The following is a 17,971-nucleotide window of genomic DNA, read 5'->3' as shown; positions in this document are numbered from 1 at the left end:
AAATTTGACTAACAATATAGCTACAACATTTGGAAAAAATGTATTTTCTTTTCTTTATCAATAACTTGTTTTCCCTCTCAACAACTATTTGTTTTTTAGTTGGAGGGTGGCAGGATCGGGGAGGGGCTCTTTTAGTCATTTCCTATTTCAAATTTCATCTGTTCCTACAGTTTATACATGCAGTGCCTACAGAAAGAATGCTCAGGCTTTCAGATTTTAGTTCTTCATTACAACTGCAGCTTCTCTCCAAGATGGTGGCTGAGCATATGGGGGTAGAAATGTGACTTGCATGATGTCATGTAGGAGGGAAAGGCTTAGAAAACTTGGGGATAATGTGGTCTGCTTTTTGTGTCTCAGGCACAATGTCTTTTTTCCTCCCTGGTTGAGGCTTGCTCATCTGGTATCCCTGGCTGGAGGGTGTAGCTGATGTAAGTCACAGCCCTCTCTCCCTTCCAGGGCCTGGCTCATTGACCTTTACCTGAGCCCCTCTTGGTCTATAGACCCCTTTCAGATCTGACTGTAACTCCCCTTCAGCCAGGTGCCAGGAATCTGAACTGCAGTTCTCATCCAAGCCATTTTGTCTCACTCTTGGGATCCCCTCTCTAAGTCCCCTAGCCAGATTCCCAGCTATTTCTGGGTCCTGTCTATGCCTTGTCAGGATCAGCAGGCTCGTGATCATGGAACCTCAATGCCTTTTAGTGACTGACCATCCTGAGCCACCGGGTTTACTTTTTACAGCTGTGGCTGTGAGGCTTTCTCTTCTCATCACTCCAAAAGAAGAGTGGATACCCTCGGTATCACTACCACTTGTCTCATTAATGCTCCCTTTCTGAGCTGAAGACTGAAGAGGGTAAACTGAGCATGTGCCTCTATTTTCTCTCCTGCCTTTCTTCTCCCTTTTTCCTCCCATAACCCCAGGACCCAACTGTGCAGGCTTTTCTTTACTTCAAACTCCAATCTCATTACTGAACCTAAATGATGATGAGTATTTTATCCACTTTACAGGGACAGTTCTATAATGTGTTCTCACTTTAGCCTTTGACTTGTTAAATCATCGCTAAAAGAATGAAGTAATTTCTCTTTAAGAAGCCTGGCTTTTCTGCCTATTGATGTGCCAGAGGTGAAGTACTGATTCTTTACTTCTTGAGAACAGTATAACTCATTGAAGTGGAAGTTTGCAGTGTGACCATGATAAAAGGGGAAGTTAACATGCACTTAACATACTTACAAAAAAATTATCTGTTACCTATTATGTCTTTGGTCTGAAAAATTCAATGGCTTTTCCATTGTGTGTGCAAATTAATTTTGAAAAATGAACCAATCACATATTATATCAGTATGTTAATGTAGTTTTCACTGGTAGTGCATATCCTCATGGAGAGCATGGATTGTGATGAAATATGTGTCAGCACAGAGTTTGCTTTGTAATAGGCTCTCATTAAATATTTGTTGAGATAATTAATTCATGATAACCTGTGCTCAAGTCTATATTGGCCAAGGTCTGTGATAATATCCAAAGAGTTTCCTCTTTATGTAAAACATAGCAACTGCTTTGATATAACATTTTCCGAGCCTTTCAAACTCCATTTGATATTCTTTCACTATTGGGCATTTCTTGTGGCTTATTTTGTTCTTTTTTTTTTTTTTTCTACCCCGACTTCTCTTTGGTGAAAAGAAACATGCTTTTGGCAGTTGAAACCAAAGTCAGTGCCTTTTCATTTCCTTTTCACTTTAGCCATTAAACTTTTCACAGTTTCTGAGTCTTGTCCTGATAGTCTTTTGTTTCGACAGTTAGCTTCAAGTCTGAAGGCAAACGTTTGTGCAGCTCAGCTGTAGAGCAGCTAACTGGGTATCTGCATTATATGAGCAAGCCCTACCCACTACTAACTGGATGCAAAAATGAACAAAAGACAACAATCTTTGCCCTTACGGAGCTTATATTATAGTGGAGGCAAATACAGACCAAAAAAAAAAACCAGGTTTGTCATGTGAAATCAAATTATTAAATATTTACCAAGTATTTACTATATCACAGTGTTTGTGAAGTGCCATGATACTTAAAAGTTGGTATACCCATGGTCTTTTCCTTAAAACTCAAAGTCTGTCTTAACTAAACTTAAGCTAAATGTGAAGGAATTAGAAAACCAATACAACTGGTAACATTTGTAACAAATATAAAAGGAATGAAGAGAAGAGCATAGCCACCAGCATCTTTAATGATAATAATTTAATTTATTACATTTAAATTTATTATAACTACGCACATCACTAGGCCATTTGCATTAATGAAAACTCAGTAAGGTTGGGGGACACAAACGATTTTCCCCATTTGTAGGAAGAATATGAGACAAGACGGGGTAAAGCAACTTGCCTGTGTTTTATGACGGATAAGTAGTACCAGAGCTAGAATCAAGGTGTTGGACCCATACTGCGTCCCGGGGGAGGGGAGGGGAGGGGAGGGGACGTTTTGCCAAGAGAGACAGCGGTGACAAAGGCACAGAGCTGGAAAGATAGAGTATTAAAGGAGTCTCAAGATCTCAGGTTTTTCATGTTTCCGATTTGAAGCCGATGAAACCAAGATCATTCTTAAAGACTCTTCTAACATCAAAAATACGTTATTCCTTTTTAAAGAAATATCATTTCCATTACATACTCTTAAAGTTTGATAGAACAGATTTTTCCACTCAACAAAAGCATAACTATTTTTGGTGAGCAGTTTTCTATTTCTGCAACTCTGATCTTTCTTTGAACCTTATGTGCTGCTTCTCTTACTTTTTGAAGAACAGCTTTCAGTTTTTATTTTACCTTCAAGCTATTATGTGTAAAGAATTCGTTATATTTATTTCCAAGTAAATTTCCTTTCAAAGTATGTTTATAGACTTTATTTTCCCAGTAGCTAAGGATGAAGACTTCGAAGCCATCCTTGCTGCCTGCCTCTTTTTTACTTTCCCTTTTCTAAGAGCAGCCAGTCACCAGTATTTTCTGCAATTGCTAATTCCTTTCCATTCCACTGTTCCCAAGCTAAAACAGAATTTTATTACTTCATCATTTGGATGACTTTAATAATTTTGTAATTAATTTTCTCCATCCATTTCAGTTCATCATGCAAACTCAAGATGGCAGAGTCAGTATAAATATAAAATTATTGTCAACCAAAAGAGGTACAAGATAAAGGTTATTAATGTGTCAATGGCATTTTTTGTTGTATTTTATATTTGTCTTAAGAACAGGTATCTTGTTTGTCTTATTCACTACTTTATCCCCAACACCTGGAATAAGGCTCTTGTAGACAGACTCTGAGGTGACTCTCCTGTCTCATGATATTTTGATCTGCTCCCCATGATTATAGATAGGACTTGTGACTTGCTTCTAACCAATATATTCAGTAATATGGAAGAGTGGTAGAATATCATTTCCACAACTACATTATAGAAGATTGTAACTTCCATCTTGCTAGCAGACTTTGATTATTGACTCTTTCCCTTGCTAGCTTTTATGAAGCAGGCTGTCACATGGATAGACCCACATGGCAAGGAAATAAAGGTAATCTCTGGCTGACAGCCAACAAGTCCCTAAGGCCTTTATCTGATAGCTTGTAAGCATCTGAATCCTGCTGATAACCACATAAGCTTGGAAGTAGGAGATCCTTCCCCAGTCAAGCCTCAGATGAGACCCTAGCACTGGTCAATGCCTCAATTGCAGCCTCGTGAGAAACACTGAAGTAGAGGGCCCAGCTAAGCCATGGTGGGATTCCTGACCTACAGAAATTGTGAGATAATAAATGTGTGTAATTTAAGGCTGATAGGTTTATGGCAGTTTGTTATGCAGCAATAAATAACGTGATGCCTTGCATCTATTTTGTAGTTAATAAATATTTGTCAGTTGAATACATGAGTGAAATATCCTCGTTGTATATTTAAGTCCGTCTGGTCTAACCTGTCATTTAAGGCCTCTGTTTTCTTATTGATTTTCTACCTGGATGATCTGTCCACTGATGAAAGTGGAGTGTTAAAGTCCCGCACTATTATGTTACTGTCGATTTCTCCTTAGGTGGCTGTTAGCATTTGCCTTATATATTGAGGTGCTCCTATGTTGGGTACATATATATTTACAATTGTTATATCTTCTTCTTGGATTCATCCCTTGATCGTTATGTAGTGTCCATCTTTGTCTCTTGTAACAGTCTTTATTTTAAAGTCTGTTTTGTCTAATACGAGTACTGTTACTCCAGCTTTCTTTTGATTTCCATTTGCATGGCATACCTTTTTCTATCCCCTCACTTTCAGTATGTATGTGTTCCTAGGTCTGAAGTGGGTCTCTTGTAGACAGCATATATATGGGTCTTGTTTTTGTATCCATTCAGCCAGTCTATGTCTTTTGGTTGGAGCATTTAATCAGTTTACATTTAAGGTAATTATTGATATTTATGTACTTATTGCCATTTTGTTAATTGTTTTGGACTTGTTTTTGTAGATCTTTTTTCTTCCATTCCTCCTTTCATCTCTTCTTTTGTGATTTGATGACTAACTTTAATGTTGTGTTTGGATTCCTTTTTCTTTTGTGTGTGTGTTTCTATTGTAGATTTTCAGTTTGTGGTTACCATGAGGTTTTGATATGGCATTCTGTGTATAAACAAGAGTGTTTTAAGTTGCTGGTCTTTTAATTTCAAATGCATTTCCAACATCCTGCATTTGTGCTCTCCTCTTCTCACAATTGCTGGTTTTGATATCATAATTTGTGTGTGGATGATTTCCTAACTTTACTGTATGTTTGCTTTACTAGTGAGCTTTCCCACCCATAATTTTCTTGTTTTCAGTTGTGGCCTCTCCTGCCTAGAGAAGTTCCTTAAGCATTTGTTGTAAAGCTCATTTGGTGGTGTTGAAATGTTTTAGCTTTTGCTTGTCTGTAAAGCTTTTGATTTCTCCATCGAATCTGAATGAGAGCCTTGCTTGTAGAGTATTTTTGGTTGCAGCTTTTTCTTTCATCACTCTAAATATATTGTGCCAGTCCCTTCTGGCCTGCAGAGTTTCTCCTGAAAAATCAGCTGATAACCTTATGGAGATTCCCTTGTAAGCTATTTGTTGCTTTTCCCTTGTTGCTTTTAATATTTTCTCTTTTCTTTATTTTTTGTCAGTTTGATTAATATATGTCTTGGTGTGTTCCTCCTTGGGTTTATCCTGTATGGGACTCTCTGTGCTTCCTGGACTTGGGTGACTGTTGCCTTTCCCATGCTAGGGAAGTTTTCAGCTATTAACTCTTCAAATATTTTCTCAGGCCCTTTCTCTCTCTCTTCTTCTGGGACCTCGATAATGTGAATGTTGGTGTGTTTAATATTGTCCCAGAGGTCTCTTAAACTGTCTTCATTTCTTTTTATTCTTTTTTCTTTATTCTGTTCCACAGCAGTGATTTCCACCATTCTGTCTTGCAGCTCACTTATTCATTCTTCTGCCTCATTTATGCTGCTGTTGATTCCCTCTAGTGTATTTTTCATTTCAGTTACTGTATTGTTCATCTCAGTTTGTTTGTTCTGTAAATCTTCTAGTTTTTTGTTAAACATTTCTTGCATCTTCTCAGTCTGTGCCTCCATTCTTTTTCCAAGATCTTGGATCATCTTTACTATCAGTAGTCTTTTTAGGTGGAAGTCCTATCTCCACTTCACTTTGTTGTTTTTCTGGGGTTTTATCTTGTTCCTTCTTCTGGAACATATTCCTTCTAATTTTGTCTAACTTTCTGTGATTGTGGTTTCCATTCCACGGGCTGCAGGGTTGTAGTTCCTCTTGCTTCTGGTTTCTGCCCCCTGGTGGATGAGGCTAGTCTAAGAGGTTTATGCAGGTTTCCGGGTGAGAGGGGCTTCTTCCTGCTCACTGGTGGCTGGAGCTGGATCTTGTCCCTCTGATGGGCAGGGCTGTGTCAAGGGGTGTGTTTAGAGGTGGCTATAGGTTCGGGTGGGGCTGGGTTCCCAACCTGTTGGGTTGTTTGGCCTCAAGTGTCCCCGCACTGGAGCCTACAGGATGTTGGGTTGGGCCAGGTCAAAATGGCGGCCTCCAGGGGAGCTCACACCAATCAGTACTTCCCAATACGTCTGTCCCCAAAGTATCTTTGACCCCACAGTGAGCCACAGCTGCCCACCTCCCCAGGAGACCCTCCAAACCAGCAGGTAGGTCTGGCCCAGGCTCCTATGAAATCACTGCTTTTCCTCTGGGTTCCAGAGCATCTGAGACCTTGTGGGCACCATCCAAGAGTGGAGTTTCTGTTACACCCAGTCCTGTGGAGTTCCTGTGATCAAGCTCTGATGACCTTCAAAGCCAAATGCTCAGGGGGCACTTCCTCCTGATGCCAGACCCCTAGGCTGGGGAGCCTGACATGGGACTCAGAACTCTCATTCCTGCGGGAGAACCTCTGCGATATGATTATTTTCCAGTCTGTGGGTCACCCACCTGGCGGGTATGGGACTTGATTTTATCATGATTGTGGCCCTCCTGCCATCTCATTGTGGCTTCTTCTTTGTCTTTGGATGTAGAATATCTTTTTTGGGGAGGTTCCAGTCTTTTTTTGTCGATGGTTGTTCATCAGTTAGTTGTGATTTTGGTGTTTTCGTAAGAGGAGGTGAGCTCACATCCTTTTTCTCTGCCATCTTGTCCTCTCTCCATTTTGTATCTTTATAAATGAATATTCAATATACATATTTCAATAAATACTACCTAAAAAGAACAAAAAATACCTCTTAAGACTTAAGAAAACTAGATTAATTTTAAAACTGGGACCTTCAATCTCCAGGCATTTTCTTTAGTGTTGAGTAATTATGATGTGGTGAATGTGATAGTGTCAGGTATTGCTTTTGAGTTTTTGTTGTTGTTCGATGGCTAACATCTCTGCTGTCATTGAACATGCTTAATTAAATGTGTGATCTATACTTTCACACACTAGTTAATTAAACCCATGTCTGTAGACATAAGGTGAACTCTCCTTTTATTTTCTCAGAGACTTTGACGTTCCAAAGTCATTTTTGCCATAATTCTTGAGGATACTTAATTAAATTTGTACTGTTTTTAAATATCCTCATTACCAACAGCATATTGCACCACAGTGCTGGTGCAATCAGAAAATCAAATTATAAATTGAAATGTGGCAAATATACATTAAAAATTAAATTCTATCGATCTTACCTCACTTGGCAAAGACTAGTGCCAGAAGGTGTAACTTAATATTTCAGATCTTCAATAAAATATTCAAAAATCACAATTCTCTTCTCTTGGGAAGAAGAAAAAGTTTCAACAAACTTAACATCTACAAAATATAGTGACATATGAGGGGCACATATTTTTTATTATAAGTAGTAAAGGAAAATATCAGGAGGCAATATGTTTATTACCAGGTTGGAGGTGCTAGTTACTGTGTTTGTATCAGCTATTTCTGGAAATTTTGCAATAGGTTTAAATGTTTGCTCCTGTGACACTCAGGCAATTCCTTGTTTGCTTCTTCTTCTAATCCAGTTCATTTTCACTCTGTCTCACCCCATCAGAATCCTTGTCTTTTCATTCTACCATTCTTGGGTTGTGTTTAGAACTGATCACATTACTCAGAAAATAATTTTGAATCAATTAAATGTGCCTTGAATTAAAAAAAAATAAAACAGAGGATGAGAGTATATTTAGCAACATGCCTTGTTAAAAAGAAATTGTTAGTGGAAACCCCAATTTCAAAACATAATATGGAAAGAAATAGTAAAATTGGACAATAAGTCATGTTTAACTGAGAATACAAATGGATAATTCAACCTGTGTGTGGGAATTCTCTGGTGGTCTAGTGGCTAAGACTCAGCACTTTCACTGCCTTGGGCCCAGATTGATCCCTGGTCAAGGAAATAAGATCCCACAAGCCATGTGGCATAGGCAAAAAAAAAAAAAAAAGAGAGAAAAAGAAAAACCTTTGTTTGACCACAATCCACAATTAAAGGGTAAAGGAAAGCAAATAAAAATTGCAAATTCAAATTTCAATCCAGGTAGTTGTTGATGCTTTTTGTTTCAAATGAAGTGGAGGTGAAACTTGATTGAGGGTTGGCTAGTAAACAAATTGTGGCCTCATGTATCATTTTGTGGAGAGTATGAATTGTATGGTCAACCAAGGACATTATATTTGACACAGAGAAATGGTGGATTTCAAGAAAGAAGAGGATATTTGGAAACTGGGACCAGTAGAGGAGAGTAGAAAATAAGAACCTAGGTCTTCCCTAGATCTTAGTCTCTGGTACCTTTTTAATTTTTTTAAACAGTTTTATTGAGGTATATTTGATATATAAAAACTGCATGTATTTATGTGTACAATTTGATGAGTTTGATATTTGCAAACACCCATGATATCATCATGATGATCAGAGAATAGATATATCCAGCACCTCCCAAAGTTTCCTTGTGTCCCTTTGTTTTCTTTCTCCTGTTTTTGTTTGTTTGTTCTTTTGTGGTAAGAACACTTAACATGAGATCTATTCTCTTAAGAGATTTGAAATGTAAATACTATATATATATATATTTTTTGCACTTTCAAGATCATAGTTTATTTATTACTTCAGATAAAAAGATAGTATACATATTAGGGAATCCCTTAAAATTCAACTCTAGAGTTATACACCATCTAGTACTTCTGAATTGAATGTTAACCAAAAAAGTCTCTGAACACCTGAAAGCCCCACTAGTAACATGAACTATGGTAATAAAAAATTTGACATTTAATTTGTTCAATATATAGTATTTACATTATGAAACCAATGGTGATACGATAAACAATGATAAAGAAATAGTAAAAATAAACTCTAAAAAGCAAAGGTTTATATTCTTACAATGTGCTAATTATCATAATTGTATATAAAAATTAAAACATAGCAGAGCTTTCTGTTACAAAACTCTTCATCATCTGAGTTGTAGTCGTTACTTGCTAACGATTTACATGCAACATCTGCTAGTGCTGACATCTGATTTTTTTCCCCCAAGAAAGTGTGAGTAGATATTTATTTAAGAGCAGACATTAATTTACTTGTGGACAGAAAAAGATAAAACTGTACTCAAGATTAGTACTGGTCACAAGCCTCTTCTCTACAGAAATGATAAAAATAATAAGACTGAAAAAAATTCCAGAAAGGAGATGCATAGGCAAAGAGTACCATGAATGGCACAAAAAATCTTGGGACCAATTAGACACACATGTTTTCTCTCTCCTTCAGTGATGAGAGGTCTATTTTGCCATCAAATTACAATGACTGTAGCAAGTAAGGGGCACCAGGTGTACAACTAATTAAACCCTGCAAAATACTAAGATGGGCAGTGGTGGCCAGAAGAAGGAACAACTTCTATATAATTCAAACTATATACAGCATAACTGGAATGCAGCTCATCCCAAACTGGCTGTGTGAAACAATTGGACCTTTATGATTTAATAGTTAAAATTATGACAAGTGTAATAATACAATAGATTTACATGGAAAGCAAGATCCAAGGGGCACTTTATATTATTTACTGTGTATTTCAATTTAAAAATAATTTTGCTAAGTATACATCTCAACTGAGGTCTACGTATAAAATGTCCTAATAGATACAGATATTTACCTTTGGTGAGTTAAAGGCCTTTTTGTGACTTCTGTCTGAATTGCAGGCAGAATGCGAGATGTATATGCACATGTGGGAGAAACTCAACCTGAGGTAATCCAAAAGATGTGCGTGTGAGGAACCTGGAGGTACTCTGACGGTCAAAGCACACCAGAACCCAAATGGGCAACAGTGAGGATGGCAACGAGCAATGGAATGCCAGTATGGCGGTGAAACTTTTTTCACAACAGAAAGAGGAAGGCCTCTCGTACCAGCAGAATCCTGCATACATACACAAAAGAAAAAGCCACCCACCATTTCATAGAACAAAAGCCAATTACAGTGTGGGAAGTACAAACTGCAGAAAACCAGGAGTCCCTGGAAGAAAAACGACTGGTTCCCGCGAGAGAAAGGAGGACGCTCGGTTCTGTGCAGGGTCACTTGGTGAAGGCGGCCACCACCGCCCACAGCACCTCGTTGGTGCTGGCCTTCAGACACTCCACCTCAGGGTCTAAGTCCAGGAGCTGCCGCACCCGCTTGGTGGCTAGATCGTACTGCTCGTCCAGGAGGGGCGCGAACGCGTTGTCCAGGACGTCCGAGGCGTGGGCCAGGTAGATGAGGGCCAGCAGGCGCTTGTCCATGCGGTGAGGGTCGTTCACCCATTTGTCGAGAACGGCTTCCTGCACCTTCTTGATGAGGCGCTGCTTTATGTTGTTATTGGTGAGGGGATGTGTCGTCATGTCAAAAAGAAGGAAGTTCTGTTTCTCCGTTGTCAACACGCCCTTTTCTACCAGGTTTTCAGCTAATCGTTCCCGCACGTTTCTTAACTGATAATGCAATTTTAACGGATTCCATGTCTCACCACTAAGTAATTCAATCCAGTTCTGGACCGTTTCTGGAGGCTGAGTCTCCTTAACGTGCTTTAGAGCTTCATCAAGAAGAACATCCCCTGTTGGAGCATCTGACTTACAAATCACCTTTCTTGTTAACAGACTTTTACGTCTCATTCCACAAGCCTCTAGCTGTAACCTTCCTCTCAACGCTAATTCAATTAACATACAGCCACGTAATCCAGATGATATACAGTCATTCCAAAATGATGTGTAACCCTCTCGGTCCTTGAGGCCCAGAAGGAGCACCTCCTCCATCAGGGTCAGCCGCGTTTCCTTTGAGTCGCCCTTGTCGTCTTCGTCCTGCTCGTCGTGGCGGCTCTGCGCGTCGTCCTCGCCGTTGCCGCCGCCGCCGCCAGCCGCCCGCTCCTTGTCGGCGGCGTTGCGGGAGGCCTCGGTGCGCCGCTGCACCAGCCCCGAGCTGCGCTGGGTCAGCGAGGTCATGGCTCCGGCCGAGGCACCGCGCCGGGCCGAGAGGGACGCGGGACTTGCCGGGTTTCCCTCTTCCTCCCTCCGCGGCCCCCGACCCGCGCTTCCGTGTTAAACCCGGGCGCTGGGGCGACGTCCGTCGGTAGCGGGGCCGGGTGCAGTCATGGGGAGACGGGCTGGGCGTCGGGGCGGGCGAGGGGCTCCTTCCTTCCTGCGGTCGCAGCCCAGGGGCTGCCGGAGCTCCCAGGCGGAGGCGGTGAAGGAGGAGAATATCCCTTGAGATATTTGCAAAATATCCCACCCAAGTCACCCCTTGTTGAGAACCACTGTACTAAAATAATAATTTTAAAAACTGCATTAAATATGGTGCTCTAGCTGCTCTCCTCAAATCTCAGTTCCTCAACACAGTAAAAGTTTATATTCTCCTCACTTTACCATTATGTGCAGATATTCCTGGTCAGGTGGCCTTCCATAATGTAATGAAGGAATATAAGCCCCTTACATTTCACAGATCTACCCTTCTCAATGGGGTTTTGAGTCTTTTCTATCCAGTGAATGGAAAAAGAGAACAGGAAAAAACTGCCCAATTCTTAACTACTTTGGATAGGAATTGATATGCATATTGTATTTGCTTACATTCCATTGAGAAAAGTAGTCATTGGCATCACATAGATGAATATGAACTGGAAAATCTAGTCCCTAGATCAGCAACCATTTCCAAGCAATTATTCCACCCCAAAAAAGAACAAAAGAGAAGTCTTTGGGGGAAGAAGTGGTATGTCACTTATCCTTCTTTGCTGCATAACCCTAGAATAGTTTTTTCTTCTCCATGGACCCCCTAAGTTGGGGCTCCTGATAGATATCTGGGAGAGGAACTAAACTGAAGTGCCACTGGACAGAAGATATTTTAAGATATTTACCCTGAAGAGAAGTAAAAAAATCTTAGAAACCTACCGACACTATAGTTCCACACTTAGAAGCATGATAAACATAATTTTTGAGACACTTAAATATTTACCATATTACATATTCATCCAAAAATAATTAAATGAATATTCATTTAAATAAACTATACCCTACAATATAGTGGGTTTAAAAGAACAGAAGTCTGATATTAGATTTTGAGTCTGTCCTTACTGGCTTGTGATTTGCGCAAGTCATTGAATATTCCAGCATGTTTGTTCTGCATGTGTAAAATAGACATAAAACCACTTAACATTCTTACAGGGGATTCATAGGAGAGTTATATTATAACTTTATTTGAAAAATTCTTCATTCTAGTTAACTTCAAAGTATTATACTTATATCACACTACTTACTATGGGTTACTGTGTGGAGCTGGTAACTGATCACATATTGGTTCACTGTCCAGTAGAGAGAGGGATTCTGAATTATCTAAAGAAAAGAAGGCTGAGAGGCTGCATGGCAATCTTGTGAGCCCAGTGAGCATTTGGACATATTCATGGAGACCTCAGGCTATATAAAAGGAATCTCCTTTATGTTGTAGGTACTATAAAGGTCTCTATGACAGTAGTTGAGCAATAAGGAAGATGAATTTATAAGCCAGAGCATTCTCTGATGGGAAGTAGCCAAGAAGTTAGGTCTTAATTTTTGAAGACTGGATGCCTCAATAATATCTGGAGCAGAAGCAAGAAGAACTACAATCCTGCAGCCTGTGGAACAAAAACCCCATTCACAGAAAGATAGACAAGATGAAAAGGCAGAGGCCTATGTACCAGATGAAGGAACAAGATAAAACCCCAGAAAAACAATTAAATCAAGTGGATAGACAACCTACCAGAAAAAGAATTCACAATAATGGTAGTGAAGATGATCCAGGACCTCGGAAAAAGAATGGAGGCAAAGATCGAGAAGATGTAAGAAATATTTAACAAAGACCTAGAAGAATTAAAGAACAAAAAAATAGAGATGAACAATACAATAACTGAAATGAAAACTACACTAGAAGGAATCAATAGCAGAATAACTGAGGCAGAAGAATGGATAAGTGACCTGGAAGGCAGAATGGTGGAATTTACTGTGGTGGAACAGAATAAAGAAAAAAGAATGAAAAGAAATGAAGACAGCCAAAGAGACCTCTGTAACAAAATTAAATGCAACAATGTTCGCATCGTAGGGGTCCCAGAAGGAGAAGAGAGAAAGAAAGGACCCGAGAAAATATTTGAAGAGATTATAGTCAAAAACTTCCCTAACATGGGAAAGGAAATAGCCACCCAAGTCCAGGAAGTGCAGAGAGTCCCAGGCAGGACAAACCCAAGGAGAAACATGCTGAGACACATAGTAATCAAATTGGCAAAAATTAAAGACAAAGAAAAATTACTGAAAGCAGCGAGGGAAAAATGACAAATAACATAAAAGGGAATTCCCATAAGGTTAACAGCTGATTTCTCAGCAGAAACTCTACAAGCCAGAAGGGAGTGGCATGATATACTTAAAGTGATGAAAGGGAAGAACCTACAACCAAGATTACTGTACCTGGCAAGGATTTCATTCAGATTCGATGGAGAAATCAAAAGCTTTACAGACAAGCAAAAGCTAAGAGCATTCAGGACCACCAAACCAGCTCTACAACAATTGCTAAAGGGACTTCCCTAAGTGGGAAACACAAGAGAAGGAAAGGACCTACAAAAACAACCCAAAACAATTAAGAAAATGGTAATAGGAACATACATATCGATAATTACCTTAAACGTGAATCGATTAAAGGCTCCAACCAAAAGACAAAGACTTGCTGAATGGATACAAAAATAAGACCCATATATATGCTGCCTACAGGAGATCCACTTCAGACCTAGGGACACATACAGACTGAAAGTGAGGGGATGGAAAAAGATACTCCATGTAAATGTAAATCAAAGCTGGAGGGCTTCCCTGGTGGCGCAGTGGTTGGGAGTCCGCCTGCCGATGCAGGGGACATGGGTTCATGCCCTGGTCCAGGAAGATCCCACATGCCGTGGAGCGGCTGGGCCCATTAGCCATGGCCTCTGAGCCTGCGCGTCCAGAGCCTGTGCTCTGCAGTGGGAGAGGCCACAGCAGTGAGAGGCCCACGTACCGAAAAAAAAAAAAAAAAGCTGGAATAGCAATACTCATATCAGTTAAAATAGACTTTAAAGTAAAGACTGTTACAAAAGATAAGGAGGAACACTACATAATGATAAAGGGACCAATCCAAGAAGAAGATGTAATAACTATAAATGTTTATGCACCCAACGTAGGAGCACCTCAATACATAAGGCAAAAGCTCTAAAAGAGGAAATCAACAGTAACACAATAATAGTGGGGGACTTTAACACCTCACACCAATGGACAGATCATGCAAACAGAAAATTAATAAGGAAACACAAGCTTTAGATGACACAATAGACCAGATAGATTTAATTGATATTTATAGGACATTCCATCCAAAAACAGCAGATTACACTTTCTTCTCAAGTGTACAGGGAAAATTCTCCAGGATAGATCTCATCTTGGGTCACAAATCAAGCCTCAGTAAATTTAAGAAAATTGAAATCATATCAAGCATCTTTTCTGACCACAATGCTATGAGATTAGATATGAATTACAGGGCAAAAACCATAAAAAAGACGAACACATGGAGGCTAAACAATATGTTACTAAATAACCAAGAGATCACTGAAGAAATCAAAGAGGAAATCAGTAACTACCTAGAGACAAATGACAATGAAAACATGACAATCCAAAATCTATGGGATGCAGCAAAAGCAGTTCTAAGAGGGAAGTTTATTGCTATACAAGCCTACCTCAAGAAACAAGAAAAATCTCAAACAATCTAACCTTACACCTAAAGAAACTAGAAAAAGAACAACCAAAACCCAAAGTTACCAGAAGGAAAGAAATCATAAAGATCAAAACAGAAGTAAATGAAATAGACACAAAGAAAACAGTAGTAAACATCAATAAAACTAAAAGCTGGTTCTTTGAGAAGATAAACAAAATTGATAAACCATTAGCCAGACTCATCAAGAAAAAGAGGGAGAGGACTCAAATCAATAAAATTAGAAATGAAAAAGGAGAAATCACAACTGACACTGCAGAAATACAAAGGATTATAAGAGATTACTACAAACAACTATATGCCAATGAAATGGACAACCTGAAAGAAATGGACAAATTCTTAAAAAGGTATAACCTTCCAAGGCTGAACCAGGAAGAAATAGAAAATATGAACAGACCAATCACAAGTAATGAAATTGAAACTGTGATTTAAAATCTTCCAAGAAACAAAAATCCAGGGTCAGATGGCTTCACAGGTGAATTCCATTAAACATTTAGAGAAGAGGTAACACCCATCCTTCTCAAACTCTTCCAAAAAATTGTGGAGGAAGGGATACTCCCAGTCTCATTCTATGAGGCCACCATCACCCTGATACCAAAACCGGACAAAGGTACTACAAAAAAAGAAAATTACAGACCAATATCACTGATGAATATAGATGCAAAAATCCTCAACAAAATACTAGCAAACAGAATCCAACAGCACATTAAAAGGATCATACACCATGATCAAGTGGGATTTATCCCAGGGATGCAAGGATTCTTCAATATATGCAAATCAGTTAATGAGATACACCATATGAACAAATTGAAGAAGAAAAACCATATGATCATCTCAATAGATGCAGAAAAAGCTTTTGACAAAATTAAACACCCATTTATGATAAAATCTCTCCAGAAAGTGGGCATAGAGGGAACCTACCTCAACATAATAAAGGCCATATATGACAGACCCACAGCAAATATCATTCTCAATGGTGAAAAACAAAGCATTTCCTCTAAGATGAGGAACAAGACAGGGATGTCCACTCTCACCACTATTATTAAACATAGTTTTGAAAATCCTACCCACAGCAATCAGAGAAGAAAAAGAATTAAAGGAATCCATATTGGAAAAGAAGAAGTAAAACTGTCACTGTTTGCAGATAACATGATACTATACATAGAGAATCCTAAAGATGCCACCAGAAAACTACTAGAGCTAATCAGTGAATTTGGTAAAGTTGCAGGATACAAAATTAATGCTCAGTAATCTCTTGCATTCCTATAAACTAATGATGAAAAATCTGAAAGGAAATTAAGGAATCACTCCCATTTATCATTGCAACAAAAAGAATAAAATACCTAGGAATAAACCTGCCTAGGGAGACAAAAGACCTGTATGCAGAAAAGTGTATGACACTGATGAAAGAAATTAAAGTTGATACCAACAGATGGAGGGATATACCATGTTCGTGGATTGGAAGAATCAATATTGTGAAAATGACTATACTAACTAAAGCAATCTACAGATTCAGTGCAATCCCTATCAAATTACCAATGGCATTTTTACAGAACTAGAACAAAAAATCTTAAAATTTGTATGGATCCCCAAAAGACCCCGAATAGCCAAAATATTCTTGAGGGAAAAAATCGGAGCAGGAGGAATCAGATTCCCTGGCTTCAGACTATACTCTAAATCTACAGTTATAAAGACAATATGGTACTGGCACAAAAACAGAAATATAGATCAATGGAACATGATAGAAAGCCCAGAGATAAACCCATGCACCTATGGTCAACTAATCTATGACAAAGGAGGCAAGGATATCCAATGGAGAAATGACTGTCTCTTCAATAAGTAGTGCTGGGAAAACTGGACAGCTGCATGTAAAAGAATGAAATTAGAACACTCCCTAACACCATACACAAAAATAAACTCAAAATGAATTAGAAACCTAAATGTAAGACAGGACACTATAAAACTCTTAGAGGAATACATAGGAAGAACACTCTTTGACATAAATCACAGCAAGATCTTTTTTGATACACCTCCTAGAAAAATGGAAATAAAAACAAAAATAAACAAATGGGACCTAATGAAACTTCACAGCTTTTGCATAGCAAAGGAAACCATAGCAAGACAAAAAGACAACCCTCAGAATGGGAGAAAATATTTGCAAATGAATCAATGGACAAAGGATTAATCTCCAAAATATATAAACAGCTCATGCAGTTCAATATTAAAAAAACAAACAACCCAATCCAAAAGTGGGCAGAAGGCCTAAATAGACATTTCTCCAAAGAAGATATACAGATTGCCAAGAGGCACATGAAAAGCTGCTCAACATCACTAATTATCAGAGAAATGCAAATCAAAACTACAGTGAGGTATCACCTCACACCAGTTAGAATGGCCATCATCAGAAAATCTACAAACAAGAAATGCTGGAGAGGGAGTGGAGTAAAGGGAACCCTCTTGCACTGCTGGTGGGAATGTAAATTGATACAGCCACTATGGAGAACATTATAGAGGTTCCTTAAAAAACTAAAAATAGAATTACCATATGATCCAGCAATCCCACTACTGGGCATATACCCCGAGAAAACCATAATTCAAAAAGACACATGCACCCCAGTGTTTATTGCAGCACTTTTTACAATAGCCAGGTCATGGAAGCAACCTAAATGCCCCTTGACAGATGAATGGATGAAGAAAATGTGGTACATATATACATAGGAATATTACTTAGCCATAAAAGGAACAAAACTGCTGAGACGTGGGTTTATGTAGAGACAGTCATACAGAGTGAAGTAAGTCAGAAAGAGAAAGACAAATATCGTATATTAACGCATATATGTGGAACCTAGAAAAATGGTGCAGATGAACCGGTTTGCAGGGCAGAAATTGAGACAGAGAAGTAGAGAACAAACATATGGACACCAAGCGGGGAAAGCGGCGGGGTGGGGATGGTGGTGGTGTGATGAATTGGGCAATTGGGATTGACATGTATACCCTGATGTGTATAAAATTGATGACTAATATGAACCTGCTGCATAAAAAAATAAATTAAATTAAAACAAAAAAATAAAACACACTTATGGCTGCTAAGGAGGAAAGGTGGGGTTGGGTGAGGCATAATCCAGGAGGTTGAAATTAGCATAGATACCTTTCCAAAGACCAATAAATAAATAAATAAATAAATAATATCTGTTACAAGGCTTTCAAAGGAGCTATCCATTGTTCTGATACTCTATTTCAGACCTTTCTGCATCAAA

The 17,971-nt window shown here is 38.9% G+C and overlaps 1 protein-coding gene across 1 annotated transcript; it reads right to left on the bottom strand.

The window, feature by feature from the left end:
• Positions 1-9,916: 9,916 nt before the first annotated feature.
• On the bottom strand, positions 9,917-11,159 carry LOC132501529 (Golgi phosphoprotein 3-like). Its single transcript, XM_060117139.1, has one exon. The coding sequence runs from the start codon at positions 10,910-10,912 to the stop codon at positions 10,016-10,018; it is 897 nt and encodes a 298-aa protein (XP_059973122.1). The 5' UTR covers positions 10,913-11,159; the 3' UTR covers positions 9,917-10,015.
• Positions 11,160-17,971: the final 6,812 nt, after the last annotated feature.

The sequence above is a fragment of the Mesoplodon densirostris genome, chromosome 14, assembly GCF_025265405.1.
Source record: "Mesoplodon densirostris isolate mMesDen1 chromosome 14, mMesDen1 primary haplotype, whole genome shotgun sequence".
Classification (NCBI taxonomy): domain Eukaryota; kingdom Metazoa; phylum Chordata; class Mammalia; order Artiodactyla; family Ziphiidae; genus Mesoplodon; species Mesoplodon densirostris.
The sequence above is the reverse complement of the archived record's forward strand: the minus strand, read 5'-3'. Positions and strand labels throughout refer to the sequence as shown.

Coding starts and splice junctions, on each gene's coding strand:
- LOC132501529 (XM_060117139.1), bottom strand. CDS start 10,912: ATGACCTCGCTGACCCAGCGCAGCTCGGGGCTGGTGCAGCGGCGCACC.